At 34.5% G+C, this 15,578-nt stretch overlaps 2 protein-coding genes across 5 annotated transcripts; one reads left to right on the forward strand and one right to left on the reverse strand.

Annotated features, from left to right (window-relative positions):
• The first annotated feature begins 3,450 nt into the window (after window positions 1–3,450).
• On the forward strand, window positions 3,451–7,340 carry Iswi (Imitation SWI). The gene has a single exon (XM_070297429.1). It carries the CDS (start codon window positions 3,621–3,623, stop codon window positions 6,651–6,653), a length of 3,033 nt encoding a protein of 1,010 aa, XP_070153530.1. The 5' UTR covers window positions 3,451–3,620; the 3' UTR covers window positions 6,654–7,340.
• A 1,551-nt stretch (window positions 7,341–8,891) lies between these two features.
• On the reverse strand, window positions 8,892–15,578 carry LOC138934071 (CUE domain-containing protein 2). 4 transcript variants are annotated; one of them, XM_070297491.1, is made up of 6 exons: window positions 14,711–14,856; window positions 14,296–14,388; window positions 14,131–14,220; window positions 12,962–13,301; window positions 12,723–12,896; window positions 8,892–12,638 (listed from the first exon to the last, which is right to left on the reverse strand). In XM_070297491.1, exons 2-6 carry the CDS (start codon window positions 14,373–14,375, stop codon window positions 12,378–12,380), a joined length of 945 nt encoding a protein of 314 aa, XP_070153592.1. In that variant the 5' UTR covers window positions 14,376–14,388; window positions 14,711–14,856; the 3' UTR covers window positions 8,892–12,377. The 4 variants fall into 4 exon arrangements, with proteins under 4 accessions (XP_070153592.1, XP_070153595.1, XP_070153594.1 ...); XM_070297494.1 differs by lacking the exons at window positions 14,296–14,388; window positions 14,711–14,856 and adding an exon at window positions 15,422–15,578; XM_070297493.1 differs by lacking the exon at window positions 14,296–14,388 and having other exon boundaries at window positions 14,711–14,855.

A 15,578-nucleotide genomic window follows, 5' to 3' on the forward strand; every position in this document is an offset into this window, starting at 1 on the left:
ATATGTCTATGATATAATTTTAATCAAGTAAGAAATGAGTATGCTTTATTTCTAATATATATAAGAGATATTTGAAAAATATTAATATTAACATATGTTTTATTAATTAATACGTTAATTAAGACGTTTGTATGATCAAATGTTGCAAGTTATTTAATTAATGCATATCCAGGATGTGACCGATGTGAACAAGAAGGTGTATATATAAATCATAGAATGACATTTCCATTACAAAATGCACCATTACGTACTGATGAAAGTTTTGCTTTAATGTCAGATCCAGATCATCATAAGTCAATATCTCCTCTGTCAGAATTAAATATTGGGTTAGTTTCCCAAATTCCTTTGGATTACATGCATTTGGTTAATCTTGGATGCATGCGTAAGCTTCTAATTATGTTATTAAAAGGAAATCTACGTATTCCCAGACAACACAAAACATCCTCAGGATCATCCTGAATATGTCCAGGACGGTTCAGGACATTTGTAGGATATTTTAAGATATTATTATAAATATATTTATAAAAATTTAATATGCATACATAATTATTTTTAGTTGTGTCAGCTATTTAATATAATTTAGAAATCTTAAGTATTATAATAAGTATTAATGTTCTATAAATGTCCAGTGGATAACCCCTGGATGTCCGTAGGATATATCTGCCCTGTCTATTATATTGGATGTCTTTTGGATTTCCAGAGGATATATACATGTGTAATTAATTGTTAACATTAATTTCGTTTAATATTAATAATTGAATTTGATGCGCACATTTTCATATATCCAAAATTATTATTTATTTAATATTTCATGAGAAATGTTACTGTTCGCAACATTTCAAAAACTTTACAAACAATAGTATTCAACCGTTAGTTCGTTTGTTTACCGCTATGCGACATGCGAACTCGTATTTGAGATTTGGTCATGAGAATTATATAAAGCTTGCAAAGAGCAACTGACAGGAAATTACAAATGTAATTATTTTCTATCAGTTCAATTTCTGATGCAATCCCAACATAGGGAATTCAGATATTGAATTGTTTAGAAAATATTACACTACTCAAACCCGGAAGCCAAACCTAAAATATTCATGTATAACACGAAAGCCTCAAATATTAAAGAAAGGTGAACTATTTTTAATATTAGATTTTTAATATTGGCAGTAAATAACAAAACATAATTTTAATTTATATTTAAATTTTAAAATTTGCTCCTTGAAAGATACGAAAAATATCCCTAACATATCCTATAAAAATCCTTAAGATGTTCCACAGGATCTCCCTGGATTCTCCAGAGGTTAATATGCGGCTATCATTTACTCTTCCTCAGGACATCCAAAGGAGATCTGAGGATTACAATGGGATATCCTGAGGATATCCTACATGTATGTCCTGGATGCCCTTTGAACGTCCTAAGGACATCCTTGTGCTGTCTGGGTTAGATTATCAACTTATTCTGTTCACTGCATCTCCAATGAATTAATTGCTCAGAGAATACATTTTCCAATTGAGTTTCAAAGGAAACCACATAGCTTAAAGGAAATTGCATATTGGAAAGCATCAGAATTTCGGCAATTCCTTTTGTATTCTGAAATAGTATGTATGCGATACGTAATGATATAAATATTGTATATGTGATATGTAAAGTTTTATATGATATAATATCAAATTTTTTATTTGCGATAAAATTTTTATAAAAAAAACTTATATAATATTACTATATGTGATATGTAAAGTTTTATATAAAGATATAATTAAAATACTTTTTTTAGTTGATAATGAAACAAAGCTTTATTTCTTATTATTATTATATTATAAATATTATTTATTATTATATTATTATATTATTATTATATTATTATATTAGACTACGCATTGAAGATTGAGATTCAAAATTTCAATCTTGAATTTTGAATCTCAATCTTCAATGCGTAGTCTAATACGGGCTTAAGATGATCTTAAATATGAAGCAATTAAAGAGCAATCGTTTTATGTTGAATATACTTGCAGTAGACTACGGAGAATATGTTTTTCCAAGAAAATGATTGGTTTTTTTTGCTAATATATCATAAAAAGATTAATTATACAAGTGGAGCGATCGCGAATATCATAATAGAGCAAGCGAGGTGCAATTATTCTATCAGAAAAAAATAAGAAACGTTAATTAAACTCTTTGAGATATAGTTATAAACAATAGAGCTGTTATATTATGTTTGAATTAGAGTCCCTATAGATAAAGTCTGGCCACGGTGCGTGTTCCTTCTTATTGGTCAATTCGAAGTTTGGAAAAACATGGCGGAATCAATAGCAATGGTTATGGGAAGCATAAGAATTTAAAAAGAAATGAAATAAGAAAATTACAAACAATTTTTATTTATTTAAATAAGAATATTGGCAATCCATAACGCTTTTCTGGTGGGATCTGCGGGAAGCGAGTAGAGTGAAAAGCCTTTCGGATAATAATTCTTGCATTGAGGAATACAACAAGTTGGCATTTTGAAATCTGAAAATTCATATTTCATTGCACTATTTTATAAGATTGTCTTTTTTCAGTTTTTTACTGTTAAGAACAATGTGAGGTTAAGATGACAATTTTTATAATAAATACACTTTTCTATAACATCATAACTTCTCATTGTATTGATTTGTTATTTTGTTTGAAAACCATATACAGAATAATTTTACTTACTTTTATTATCAATTTGTAGCCAAACAAAATTTTTACAATGCAATTAATACAGTTGCAATTGCAACTACACTGCATTACACGCATTCATGTATATACCGCCGCCATGTTTTTCCAAAACTAATCGAATGGCCAGACTCTATCTATAGGGACTCTAGTTTGAATATTCTCGCCGTTGGCTGCTGAGGCGGCCGATAGGTGGCGACGGCATCGCTTGTAAAATGATTAATTTGTTAATTTTCGATAAAAAATGCAATAAATCATGAAAATAATAATGGAGCAATATGGAGTAATTAAAGAGTAATCGTTTCGTGCTGGATATAGTTGCAGAAAACTATTGAAAATATGTTTTTGAGTAAAAATGATAAATTTTACATTTTTTGTAAATATTTCAAAAACTATTAATTTTAAAAGGGGAGCAATTGTGGATTCTGACGGAGCAATTAAAGAGCAATTGTTTGAGCTATTAATTATTAAAAAATATGCACTTCCAGCACCAACTTATTTCCGATCGATTGATGTAAATATGTCAATGCTAGATCTATAATCTAGCACGGATATGCACCAATCGACCGATTTACCATGCACCGAAAAGTGGATCCGGCCACGTAGTTCCGCCGGCTCTAAAATGGATCCAGTTAGCGCCACTATACCGGCCGGAGAAAGCGTTACAGGAAAAACGGCGGCGCGGCTCCTCTCAGGCTTCTCTCTAGTACAGTGACTCTAGTGCTCTAGTCATTTTGGAGGGATAAATGCAATATGGCGATCAATGGCGATCCACGGTGTTTGATGCTGTAGACGCATTGCGTCGACAACAACTGTGAAAGGCCACTAAGTTGGTCATCAGCAAACAAATACCTCGTACTCTCGAGCGGCTAAGATTTAATCTTGCGGAAGACAAAGTTTACAAGCCGTAGGTATAAACCAGGGCGAGATGTCTAAGCCGGATGAAAATGCGGACACCGGCGATACTGGAGACAACTCGAACGGGTCTTCTGCGGAGACCACGTCATCGAGGGGCGGCGATTTTGAGACGAAACTTGAAACGGATCGCAGCAAACGATTCGACTACTTGCTGAAACAGACCGAGATATTCTCGCACTTTATGACAAATAATCAGAAAGATAAGGCTGGTAGTCCGTTGAAGATCAAGGCTGGCAGGCCTAGGAAACAACAACCGGAGAATCAACCTAAGTCGGACTCGGGCGATCATAGGCATCGTAAGACTGAGCAGGAGGAGGATGAGGAATTATTGGCCGAGAGTAACGCCAGCGTGGCGCCTACAACGCGCTTTGAATCCTCGCCGCATTACATCAAGTCGGGTGAGTTGCGTGATTATCAGATACGGGGTTTAAATTGGATGATATCGCTTTACGAGCACGGTATAAACGGTATTCTGGCGGACGAGATGGGTCTAGGTAAGACGCTACAGACTATCTCCCTGCTCGGATACATGAAACACTTTCGAAACATTCCTGGTCCTCATATCGTCATCGTTCCCAAGTCGACGCTGGCTAATTGGATGAATGAGTTTAAAAAGTGGTGTCCCAGCCTCAGAGCTGTCTGCCTCATCGGAGATGCAGAGACCAGAAATACTTTTATTAGAGATGTAATGATGCCTGGCGAATGGGACGTGTGCGTAACATCCTACGAGATGGTTATCAAGGAGAAATCAGTATTCAAAAAATTCAATTGGCGTTACATGGTAATAGATGAAGCTCACAGAATAAAGAACGAAAAGTCCAAGCTGTCGGAGATTCTCAGGGAATTCAAAACTACCAATCGACTTCTGTTAACAGGCACACCGCTACAAAATAATCTTCACGAGCTGTGGTCCCTGTTGAATTTTCTTCTGCCGGATGTATTCAATAGTTCGGATGATTTTGATTCGTGGTTTAATACAAATAGTTTTCTAGGTGATAATTCTTTGGTCGAGAGGTTACATGCAGTTCTGAGACCGTTCCTCCTGAGGCGTTTAAAGTCTGAAGTGGAAAAAGGGCTTAAACCCAAGAAAGAGATTAAAGTGTACATCGGTTTAAGTAAAATGCAAAGAGAATGGTATACCAAAGTATTGATGAAGGATATAGATATCGTGAACGGCGCAGGGAAAATAGAGAAGATGAGGCTGCAGAATATTTTGATGCAGCTGCGTAAGTGTTGCAATCATCCGTATTTGTTCGATGGCGCTGAACCCGGACCGCCATATACTACTGACGAGCATCTTGTCTATAACTGTGGCAAAATGGTAATACTAGATAAGTTATTGCCGAAATTACAGCAGCAAGAATCTCGAGTTTTGATATTCAGTCAGATGACGAGGATGCTTGATATTCTAGAGGACTACTGTCACTGGAGGTGTTTTCAGTATTGTCGGTTGGACGGCAACACCGCCCATGAGGATCGACAGCGACAAATCAACGAGTACAACGCACTCGGTAGCGAGAAGTTTATTTTTATGTTGTCGACTCGCGCTGGTGGTCTAGGTATCAATTTAGCGACCGCTGACGTGGTCATCATTTATGATTCCGATTGGAATCCGCAAATGGATTTGCAAGCGATGGATCGCGCACATCGTATAGGCCAGCAGAAGCAAGTGCGGGTCTTCAGATTTATCACGGAGAACACGGTAGAGGAGAAGATCGTCGAGCGAGCCGAGGTGAAACTGCGCTTGGATAAGCTCGTTATTCAGCAGGGACGACTGGTCGACGCCAAACAGACAGCATTGAACAAGGACGAAATGCTGAACATGATCAGACACGGCGCGAACGAAGTGTTTGCGTCCAAGGATAGCGCCATCACCGACGAGGATATAGACACTATATTACAAAAGGGTGAAGCAAAAACGGAAGAGATGAAGCAGAAACTGGAGAGCCTGGGTGAGTCCTCGTTGCGAAATTTTACCGTCGATGCACCAACCGATTCTGTGTACCAGTTCGAGGGTGAAGATTATCGCGAGAAACAAAAGATCCTCGGGATAGGTAACTGGATAGAACCACCAAAACGCGAACGTAAAGCCAATTATGCCGTCGACGCTTATTTCAGAGAAGCATTGAGAGTATCGGAACCGAAGGCGCCGAAAGCACCGAGGCCGCCGAAGCAACCGATAGTGCAAGATTTTCAGTTTTTTCCGCCGCGACTGTTCGAGCTGCTGGATCAGGAGATCTATTATTTTAGACAGACGGTCGGCTACAAAGTCCCGAAAAATCCCGAGCTCGGATCGGATGCCGCCCGGATACAGAAGGAGGAACAGCGCAAAATCGACGATGCTCAGCCGCTCACCGACGAAGAGGTCGCCGAGAAGGAGAAACTGCTTCTTCAAGGCTTTACCAACTGGACTAAACGGGACTTCAATCAATTCATCAAGGCAAACGAGAAGTACGGTCGCGACGATATCGAGAATATAGCGAAAGAGGTCGAGGGAAAAACGCCGGAAGAGGTAATGGAATATTCGGCTGTTTTCTGGGAACGTTGCCACGAGCTCCAAGATATAGATCGCGTGATGGCCCAAATCGAGCGAGGCGAGGCCAAGATACAGAGACGCGCGGGTATCAAGAAAGCTTTGGACGCTAAGATGGCCAGATATCGCGCGCCTTTTCATCAGCTCAGGATAGCTTATGGCACGAACAAGGGTAAGAATTATACCGAGGAGGAGGACAGATTTCTCGTTTGTATGTTGCACAAACTCGGCTTCGACAAGGAGAATGTATACGAGGAGCTACGAGCTACGGTGAGATCGGCGCCACAATTCCGTTTCGATTGGTTTGTCAAATCCCGCACCGCGTTGGAGTTGCAGCGTCGTTGCAACACCCTGATAACTCTGATAGAGCGCGAGAATCAAGAACTAGAGGAACGCGAGAGACAAGAGAGGAGAAAGAAGGGCGGCAGCTTAGGAACAAAACCGACCTCGAAGCGAAAGCAAGAGAACTTACCGGCGCCTCAAGATAAACCACGAAAAAAGAAAAAGTAAACTACCATCGTATGTAAGCAACGAGTTCATCCTCTCTCTTTCTTTGGACTCTTGGAACTCTTTCTACGACGCGATTGAGAAATACGGATCACAGTGTATTCGTCAGACACTTTTTCTATATTTACAAATCTACAAGTTTTCACAACGATTTTGCGAACATACTTTATCTCACATAGCATGGAACATTGCAGTAATATTACGGCAATTTCATATTACATATTTCATATATCATTGCAATATGATACATTTTTAAATAACGACCGTCAGCAGGCTTTATCGAATCATCTAATATTTAAAATTCGTCGTAATTAATATTCGCATAAGTTCGAAACTAATTTTTATTAACGCTGCGAAATTATCAATAGCCACATCGCGATGGACTTTCTGATAGATTTAGCAAGAGTTCGAAATATCGGGAGTATTTTTTTTTGTCTTATATCATTATTCGCACGCGCGGATGCCGAAATAAAAGAGAAGAGGTATTATTTATTTTTCCCGGTGTGTCAAGCTGGGTAGAAGAGTCATTAATATGATCTTTGTATCTCGACGAATGTTGGAAATTTTGTCAATTCGAATATTGCATTAACTTATAACGCTCCATTGATAAACTATATCATATCTATGTATTATAATATGTATTGCGCCGTGAAATTGTAACATGCAATCATTAAAAAAAATCTTAAAGTATTATTGTGATACATAATGTAACTGGTATCTGCTGATCCATTTTAGTTGAATATTACTCTATAATACATGTTCTTTTAGGAAAAATATTCTTGAGCATTATTTTCAGATGCTATCATATATTAGCTTCAAAAACAAAGCTTACTATTTCGTCATTTAGAATTGCACCTCTACGATTCCCCTTAAATCGCATTTTTAAATAAATGTATACACACCTAGGTGTGAGATTTTGTATCGGAGTCTACAGATGTATATGCACAGACATACACACACATACACAAACAAGAAAAATTTAGTTCAAAATGTTTGATAATAAATCTTAATGAATCTCTCATAGATAGACTTTACTTTAGTTATATTATGGATACATGTCACTTTGATACTTTTTATGAGATACAATATTCGTTAATGGCTTCACTTGAATCATTCATAATTATTCCAAGGGAAATACAATATCTTTATATTTGAATTATGTATATATGGATCAAATATCTAAATCAATTGTTGAAAATATATATTTATCACGTACAAAACATCATAGCAATAAGCATAATGCTTCGATTTGACTATACATGCAAAAATATATTGTGAAAAATAAATAAGTAGTAAAAACATTAATATCTAATAACCACATCTCATATCTATTTATAAATTAAGAAGATAAGATGAGAATGTCAAATAGTTAGGTTTTTAAAAATGAAGAAAGAAGCAAAAGTGGGCTGCTAAAACACTTATATTGTCTTTATCTTTTAACAAATAATGTGAAAAAATAATTATAAATTGATTAACGGATCAAGCATATGTATGGAAATTGATCTGATATAAAATTTCTTTTCTTTGCGTACAATAGAGATCGAAAAATATGTTGCACATTGTACACAATGTACAAGTTAAAAGAGAATGATATTCTTTAACCGTCCGTCTGATATTTTTTAACCGTCCTTAAGGCCCCAAAGTTCTATTCACCGTTAAAGAATACAACATTCTAATTTGATACACTTTATATATTTTCATAATTTCTTTGTCTTCCTCTTTCAATCCGGAAAGTCATTAAGAATAGAAGTATTATCGAAAATTTTACATAGTTTTTTTGATACATTCTACTGTAATCATTGGTAATCAATTGGCAAAGAGAAAGATATTATAATTGTCTAGGCATGTGATAATATATATGTAACACACACACACACATACATATATGTGTGTGTATATATATATGTACGATAGCATATTAAAAGACAAATACAATTATAATTACATTTTGCTTTCACACAACTTCACAAGTTCACATCTAATAAGTTAAAAATTAATAGCCAAAGTGCTTATTTTTATATTACATTGAAGGACATTGCGGAGAATTCGCTTAAAACTAAAGTAATCCACTTCATTGTTTATGTCATTCTTTTTCTTACTTGCTATATTCCTGAAATAATCAGGAATATAGCAAGTAAGAAAAAGAATGACATAAACAATGAAGTAGATTACTTTTTAGTTTTAATTATATATATATATATATATATATATATATATATATATATATATTCACAATGTGAATACACAATTATCAGTAATAGTATCAGATTTATATTTAATCTATTATGGCAAGAATCGACTCATCATAAGACATACATCGTATATTTATATTGCATTTAAGAAATAAATTCACACACACACACACAACTATGGTAAAAAGATTGATGGTTAGGTATACAATAGTGATATTTAAAACAAGACAAAGAAAGAATTACAAAAAGCTTTTCAGATACATTTATAATTGTTAAACAAATCATTTTACAAATTAAAATTTTTTTCTGTAATCTCTTTTTAAAAAAATAATACATAAACAAAACGCTTCTTTTTGACTTGTAAAGAACAAACAATTATAATTGTTCCTAATACTAAAAAAACAATTTATTATAAAATGAACAGATATTTTGGTTTAAATAGTGTTTCACTGGTTACAGCTTTTGAAAGTAATTACAATCTTGTCACTTTTCTATGCATACATTGTCAAGATATGGATTCTGAAATAAGTATCCAGTTTACATCATTCTACAATATATATGATGTTCTAACGCTTTAATGATTACGTTTATATGACTACATTTGAAGTCTGCAAGACAGCAGCACACAATAAATAGAGTAATAATACTGGCAAATGTTATGGCGCAATTTTTGTAAGCAAACTTTTTATCCCGCCTAAAGTGATTATTTTTTCGCCTTCAACTACGTATATTATAATATAGTATTCGAAATCTACAATTTCGTAATTATTTTTGCAATATTAATATATTTGTATGTTTAATTCATTTGATATAGGATGTATGATGATACATCTGCACTTTCCGAATGATTTTTACAATTTATAACTTTCCGATTTTGATTATTCGATAAACAATTCTAATTATTCACTTTTGTTCGGCAATTCTTCTTTACATTACTAAGATGATATTGACTTACTAAATTGTGCTGAACAATTATTTGCGGATAAAAATTCCTGCTCTTCTTTATATAGTCTAATATATAATACATTTTTTACTGTATAATGTAATTGAAAAAGGATTAATTTGTTACATGACATGAACGTTGCTATTTGACTAAATACATTTCAGGTATATTTTCATAAATCACTTTTCACTCATTTATCATACTTTGCTAATAATGCAGGCATAAGAAAAAATATTTTCACAATTAAAATTTCAAAATTTATATAAATTTATATAAAGCTAGCGCCAGACTATACGCGTATTCGCGATTCGCTTATAATTCGTGAATAGTGCGGATGGAAGATTCGTCAAATTCAACCAATCAGATTTCTTTATACCGTTTACGCGTTCCGAATCGCGAATACGCGCATAGCCTGACGCTAGCTTAATATAAGTAAAGCATTTAAAGTATATAAGTGAAGTATTAAAAGAGCTTTTCATATATAAAGCACTAATATAATTAAATGTCTATTTAACACTATATACAAGGTAGTTCACTAGAAACAGAAGAGTCAAATAATTTTTCGAGATTTTAAGATATGAAAAAAATATTACATGCAATTTAAAATGTTCCAAACACATTTTTAACATTTTAATATTTAATATAGATTAAATAAAACAGTTTCACAATTTTCTTAGAAGTTATAAAGCGTTAAAAAAAGTAAAAATAAGAATAAGAATATATCCAAAATTGTGACACATAAGTGATAGTGAGAGAAATGATCTCACCTCTTACAAATAAAAAATATAAAATAAAAGTTTTTTATAAGTTTTATTTTTGAGAAAAATAATTTAAAATTAGAAAATTAATAACATGTGCTTTTTTATATTTAAATTAAATGTCTAACAATTTTGTATTATCAATATCATCGAATTCATCTCAACAACTACTATTAAAATATGTATAAAAAAATATATATTCTATGAAAAAATAAATTATTCTTGAGAGAGTCTATATATAATTTCTTTAATAACATAAATAATTTTAGATTATTTTACTATAAATAAGAAATATACTTTCTTATTTATGTATTAGTAATTGTCGAGATGGATTCAACAACTTTTCTCGATTATATACTGTGATTTTGGACATATCCTGTTCTTAAGAAAAAAATGTTTTCTACATCATATTTGTTTCTTAAAGTTATACCAATTATTCTTTTTTCATATCTTTAAATTGTTGAGAATTATACATATGTATTGTTTCTGGTGAACAACTGTATAATTTGAAGAGTATTCTTACATTAGTATAAAATAAATAAACTTAAGAAATACAACATGATTTCTATCAGAGTAGAATAAGAGGAATGGATATTAAGAGTCAAGCGCCGAGTTTACAATAGCCAGCTTACATACAAAATAAAGCGTATTTGAGAATCGTTTTTTTACATAACAACTTACAAATAATTATTCTCTAAATCAGGCATATAATTCTTACAATCGTCTGGATCTTAATATATAGGTATATATATGTACATAAAATTAATAACGAGTCGAATAAATACTTTATTCGAAAACATATTCAACTGCAAAAGTCTAGAATTGCGTAAATAAAAAATCATCGGGATCAATATACATTATACAAATATACATTATACGTTAACATTAAAATTATTCTTTTTGCAATTTTGATAAATATGTCTTTAATACTAATAGAGCAATAATCAATGCATTTTTATAATTATGTAATATTATAATATTCCAATTATGGATATAAATATTTACTTAACGGCCATTGCACACTCGATTGAAAAAATATGATCTATACATAGGAATGAAAAAAATGGATATTCATTAAATGATTAATTGCAAATCAACTCGAATGAATAGAGTAAAAACTACTCTACTATAGTCATATATATAGTACAGTGCTGGGATTTACTTGCACATTTTGGCCAAATTTCATGGCTCACGCCTATTGCCCTCGCACTCACCGCTCGTGCGTTAGCAACGAGTCGCCAGATACGCGTAACTAAGGAACGCGACGCTTTGTCTCAGGAGCGTCCGTATATAAGAATGCCCAAATATAATAATAAGACAATACTTTTCTATAATTAAAAGTTTTTCTTCAATATTTTATATCAATGAACTATAAAATATTGAAGAAAAACTTTTAATTCTGAGAATTTTCGTAGTATATTTAGAAAAGTATTGTCTTATTATTATATTTGGGCATTCTTACATATGAACGCTCTTGAGGCGAAGCGTTGCGGTCCTTAGTTACGCGTATCTGGCGACTCGTTGCGAACGCACGAACGGTGAGTGGAGGGCATAGGCGTGAGCCACGGAATCGAGCCGAAATGTGCAAGTAAATCCCAGCATTGATATAGTACAACGACAAATTATATAATCAACAAATTATGTTGAAACATGTGAGAGATTCCAAGACCTGGGTAGGCTGCATTACATAGAAATTAAATGTCAAAAAAATGTTATACCTGTTTAAATATTTTGTCTATATTCCTACACGAGTAAGATGGAAAAGATCTAAAATTCAATCGAAAATCAGATGCCTCCAAGGGGGTGGATCGGGGGGTGGAGGCAAAGGGACTGGTTACGGACGGCAATGACCTCTCTTTCTACCACTTTCGTTACCATCTTCGTCCTCGCCGCCCCTTCGCACTTCCGTATAACGTTCACCCTTTACACTTACGATCTTATTGTCGAGATATCGTACCAGTTTCTTGGGCTCTGTTTTTGGTGCTACTGGACGATGTTCACGACAATCATCGTCCCTATCGACGTAACTATATCGTGCTATGATACGAGATTTCAGCTCTTCGTCGTTCAATCTTGCTTTATTACGACCATTGGGCTGAAACGATTGAAATTGCGCGTATTGGATATACATACGGGAGATGATATTGTAAACGCAATCAAGCGAGTTGAAATATCTCACCGTTAGAAACGTGAGGTTGCTCACGATACTTTGACCTGCTTCCTGACGATGTAAAGCGAGTTGTGCGGCCTTTGCTATATCACCCCCGGCTACCGCCAAACAATGCCTCGCTTCAGCGGTGCTCGCCGCCGGAAACATCTCTTGTAATAAAGCCACCTGGTGCCACGAGGATTCCTACGATAGTACAAAGAAATTTATATAGATATTTGAAGACACTAAAAATGATGCTTTTTTTTTACCTCCGAAAAATATTCTCCGCTAGAATCGCTGCCGGCATCGCTCGTTTCTGACAGATGATGAATGCGCATTCTTTGCGTACCGGCTGGCAAAAGAGCGGAGAGGCTGATGTGATTCAATGGATCGCTGTGAGACTGACAATTTTCATTATCTTTACTTTCTTGTTTCAATTTATTTTCCACATCCAGCAACCATTTTGATACAGCCTCTTTCTCAATAGTGGAAAACTCGGGAAGGCAAGCGGATACCATCTCGCACAGTCCGTCCACATCTAAATTTTCCTCCAATGCACTTTCTTCTACCATACTCACTACATAACTTAGTACAATATCATCTATTAAGCTGAAATAAAAAAAGTTTGGCTAATGTAAAAAGGAAAAGGAGAGATATCTATCAATTTGTTAATGCTAAAGTGGATCAAAAATGGTAAGGTTCCCTGTTTTATTGCAACTTTTATTTACAACTTATGCACAAATTAGTCTTACTGTGTTAAAATAGAAGCTATTAACTACTTTTCAATATAGTCTTCAAAAAAATTGATGCACATGTCCCACCTTGGCTGGGTTTTGAAGATTGCCTCTTAGTAAAAATTCATAGCATTCTGTATCATCAAGGAGGCAATTTGGAGAAAGAGATTTGGGTTTCTTTCTAAAGAAGTTTGATTTTTCTTCACGATAATGCCAGATCTCACTCTGCATATCAAACTTAAGAACTTAAGAACTTTTGTAATCATTTACTTAAAACATTATGGAGCATTCTCTTTATAGCCTGCATCTGGCTCCTTCCAATTTTCATTTTGGGCTGCTGAAGAAACATCTTGGAGGAAAATGATTTCCAGACGATACAGCGATATATAATGCCGTTCAAAAATGGTTTAAACATCAAAAACTGGATTTTACTGATTATGAGAAGAGGAATCTTCAAACTTGTGCCAGGTGGGACAAGCCCATCAATCTTCTCTCAAAGAGAGAAGATATTGAAGATATTAAAAAAATATTGAAAAGTAATCATTATATATATATACATTTCAACACTATAAGTCCCATTTATGAACAAATGGTAAATAAAAGTTATAATAAAAACAGGAAACCTTATTTTTTTCATCCTCAGTACATATTTCCATTACAGAAGGTAAAAAATATTTCGAAAAATCAAAGTTTTGAACTTGTACCTCAACTGAGCAGTGGGCACCTGTTTCCTAACGAAACTAAATAAGGCCTTCTTCACTAATTCCTCCTTTTCGTCCATCGTACGACTCATCCTGCAATCGTTAAACTGTTAAATTCGATCGTAAATCTTTTTGGAAATTCATCGAATATCGACACGCTCTAATCACTCGCCCGTCCCCATCAAAGTAGGCGCATTCGCTCGCGATCTGACAAGCGCTGACACACGTCCTTCGCGCGTATGCAACATTCAGTCATTGATCCTTTAATATAGGTTAAGGAAAACAAGAGGGCAGCAGGTCTCTAGTTCGTAACCCTTGCGCGAACGAGAAGTCGCGATGATTCCGTCGCGGACCAGGTTCCAGGATCGGTCAAAGAATTACCAGCCCGGCCGATCGTGTGTGTAACATAGAATAGACAGAGTTACAGAGTATTATGATAGGGTAGGATAATGAATCGAAAAATGACAGAATTGCGGTTCTGACTGCGGTGATCATCAATGATGTAGACGAGGCCGGTCGTCTCGCGAGCGAGAATCACTTCGCTTTCAGCGAAAGAGTTATATAAAGGCACAAATATACGAACCTGATCCTAAACCAGATTCTAAACCAGGACTTGATCTCGATCCGAAGTCTCTCTCTCTCTCTCTCGCGAACAACGCTAAAGCTAAACCGCGAGATAAATTTCGTATACAAACAACGCTTGTCGATTTGACAGTTAACATGGAGGGGGGCAGACACGTGGCGCCGCCTAACATATCTCGCATGAATCTATCGCGTATGATATTTACACTGAACTATATATACTATACTGGAACGCGCACGGCTCTGCTGATTGGCGGCCAGAAATGTGAGACTGCGAGAGTTGCTTCTCAGACCTGTTCTTGTCTATCTAACTACGTCGACCATGTGACCAGATGTACTATCCGTTCTAAAACCATTATCATAGTTTGATGTGCAGTTTTTTAAGATACACTTTACCATTTTTCATATTTATTTTAATTCTCTGCTTCTTAACGTTTTCAACTATCTAGCATTGAAATAAATATCATCTAAAAAAAACTTTACAAAGGTAAAAAAAAATACGTCAAGTATATAAAAAAATCCCAACTTGTATGCAAAAAAAGTTTAATATCTATCCCTAAAAAATAACATTTAAAATAATTTTTCCTTGAAAAATAATTTTCATACAAAATAAAAAACTAAAAAATAATTTTCCTCTAAAAAAAAAAAAAATCTTTAAAAAATCAAAAATCAAAACTAAATATGAAATCAAGCTAACTAGCCAAGTACATACCCAGATAGCACACGGAACTCCTATGGACGTGCAGTGGACGTTCGAGTTCGGATATTGGGATGTCCATAAGACGTCTGAATGAAGTCCGACGGACATCCATTGGAACATCCATAGGACGTCGGTTATTTACAACTTCGGACATCCATAAAATATCCAA

The sequence above is a fragment of the Polyergus mexicanus genome, unplaced genomic scaffold (genome assembly GCF_030449975.1).
Source record: "Polyergus mexicanus isolate NDT 795.1 unplaced genomic scaffold, iyPolMexi1.0 SCAF_6, whole genome shotgun sequence".
In the NCBI taxonomy this organism is placed as follows: Eukaryota; Metazoa; Arthropoda; class Insecta; order Hymenoptera; family Formicidae; genus Polyergus; species Polyergus mexicanus.

Bases quoted from the DNA above. Each gene is read 5' to 3' on its own strand.
- Iswi (XM_070297429.1), top strand. From the start codon at position 3,621: ATGTCTAAGCCGGATGAAAATGCGGACACCGGCGATACTGGAGACAAC.
- LOC138934071 (XM_070297491.1), bottom strand. From the start codon at position 14,375: ATGTTGCATACGCGCGAAGGACGTGTGTCAGCGCTTGTCAGATCGCGA. The intron at 13,302-14,130 runs GTACAAGTTCAA...TTTTTATTTCAG, and splicing joins GTGCCCACTGCTCAGTTGAG to CTTAATAGATGATATTGTAC. The intron at 12,897-12,961 runs GTAAAAAAAAAG...GTACTATCGTAG, and splicing joins GCGGAGAATATTTTTCGGAG to GAATCCTCGTGGCACCAGGT.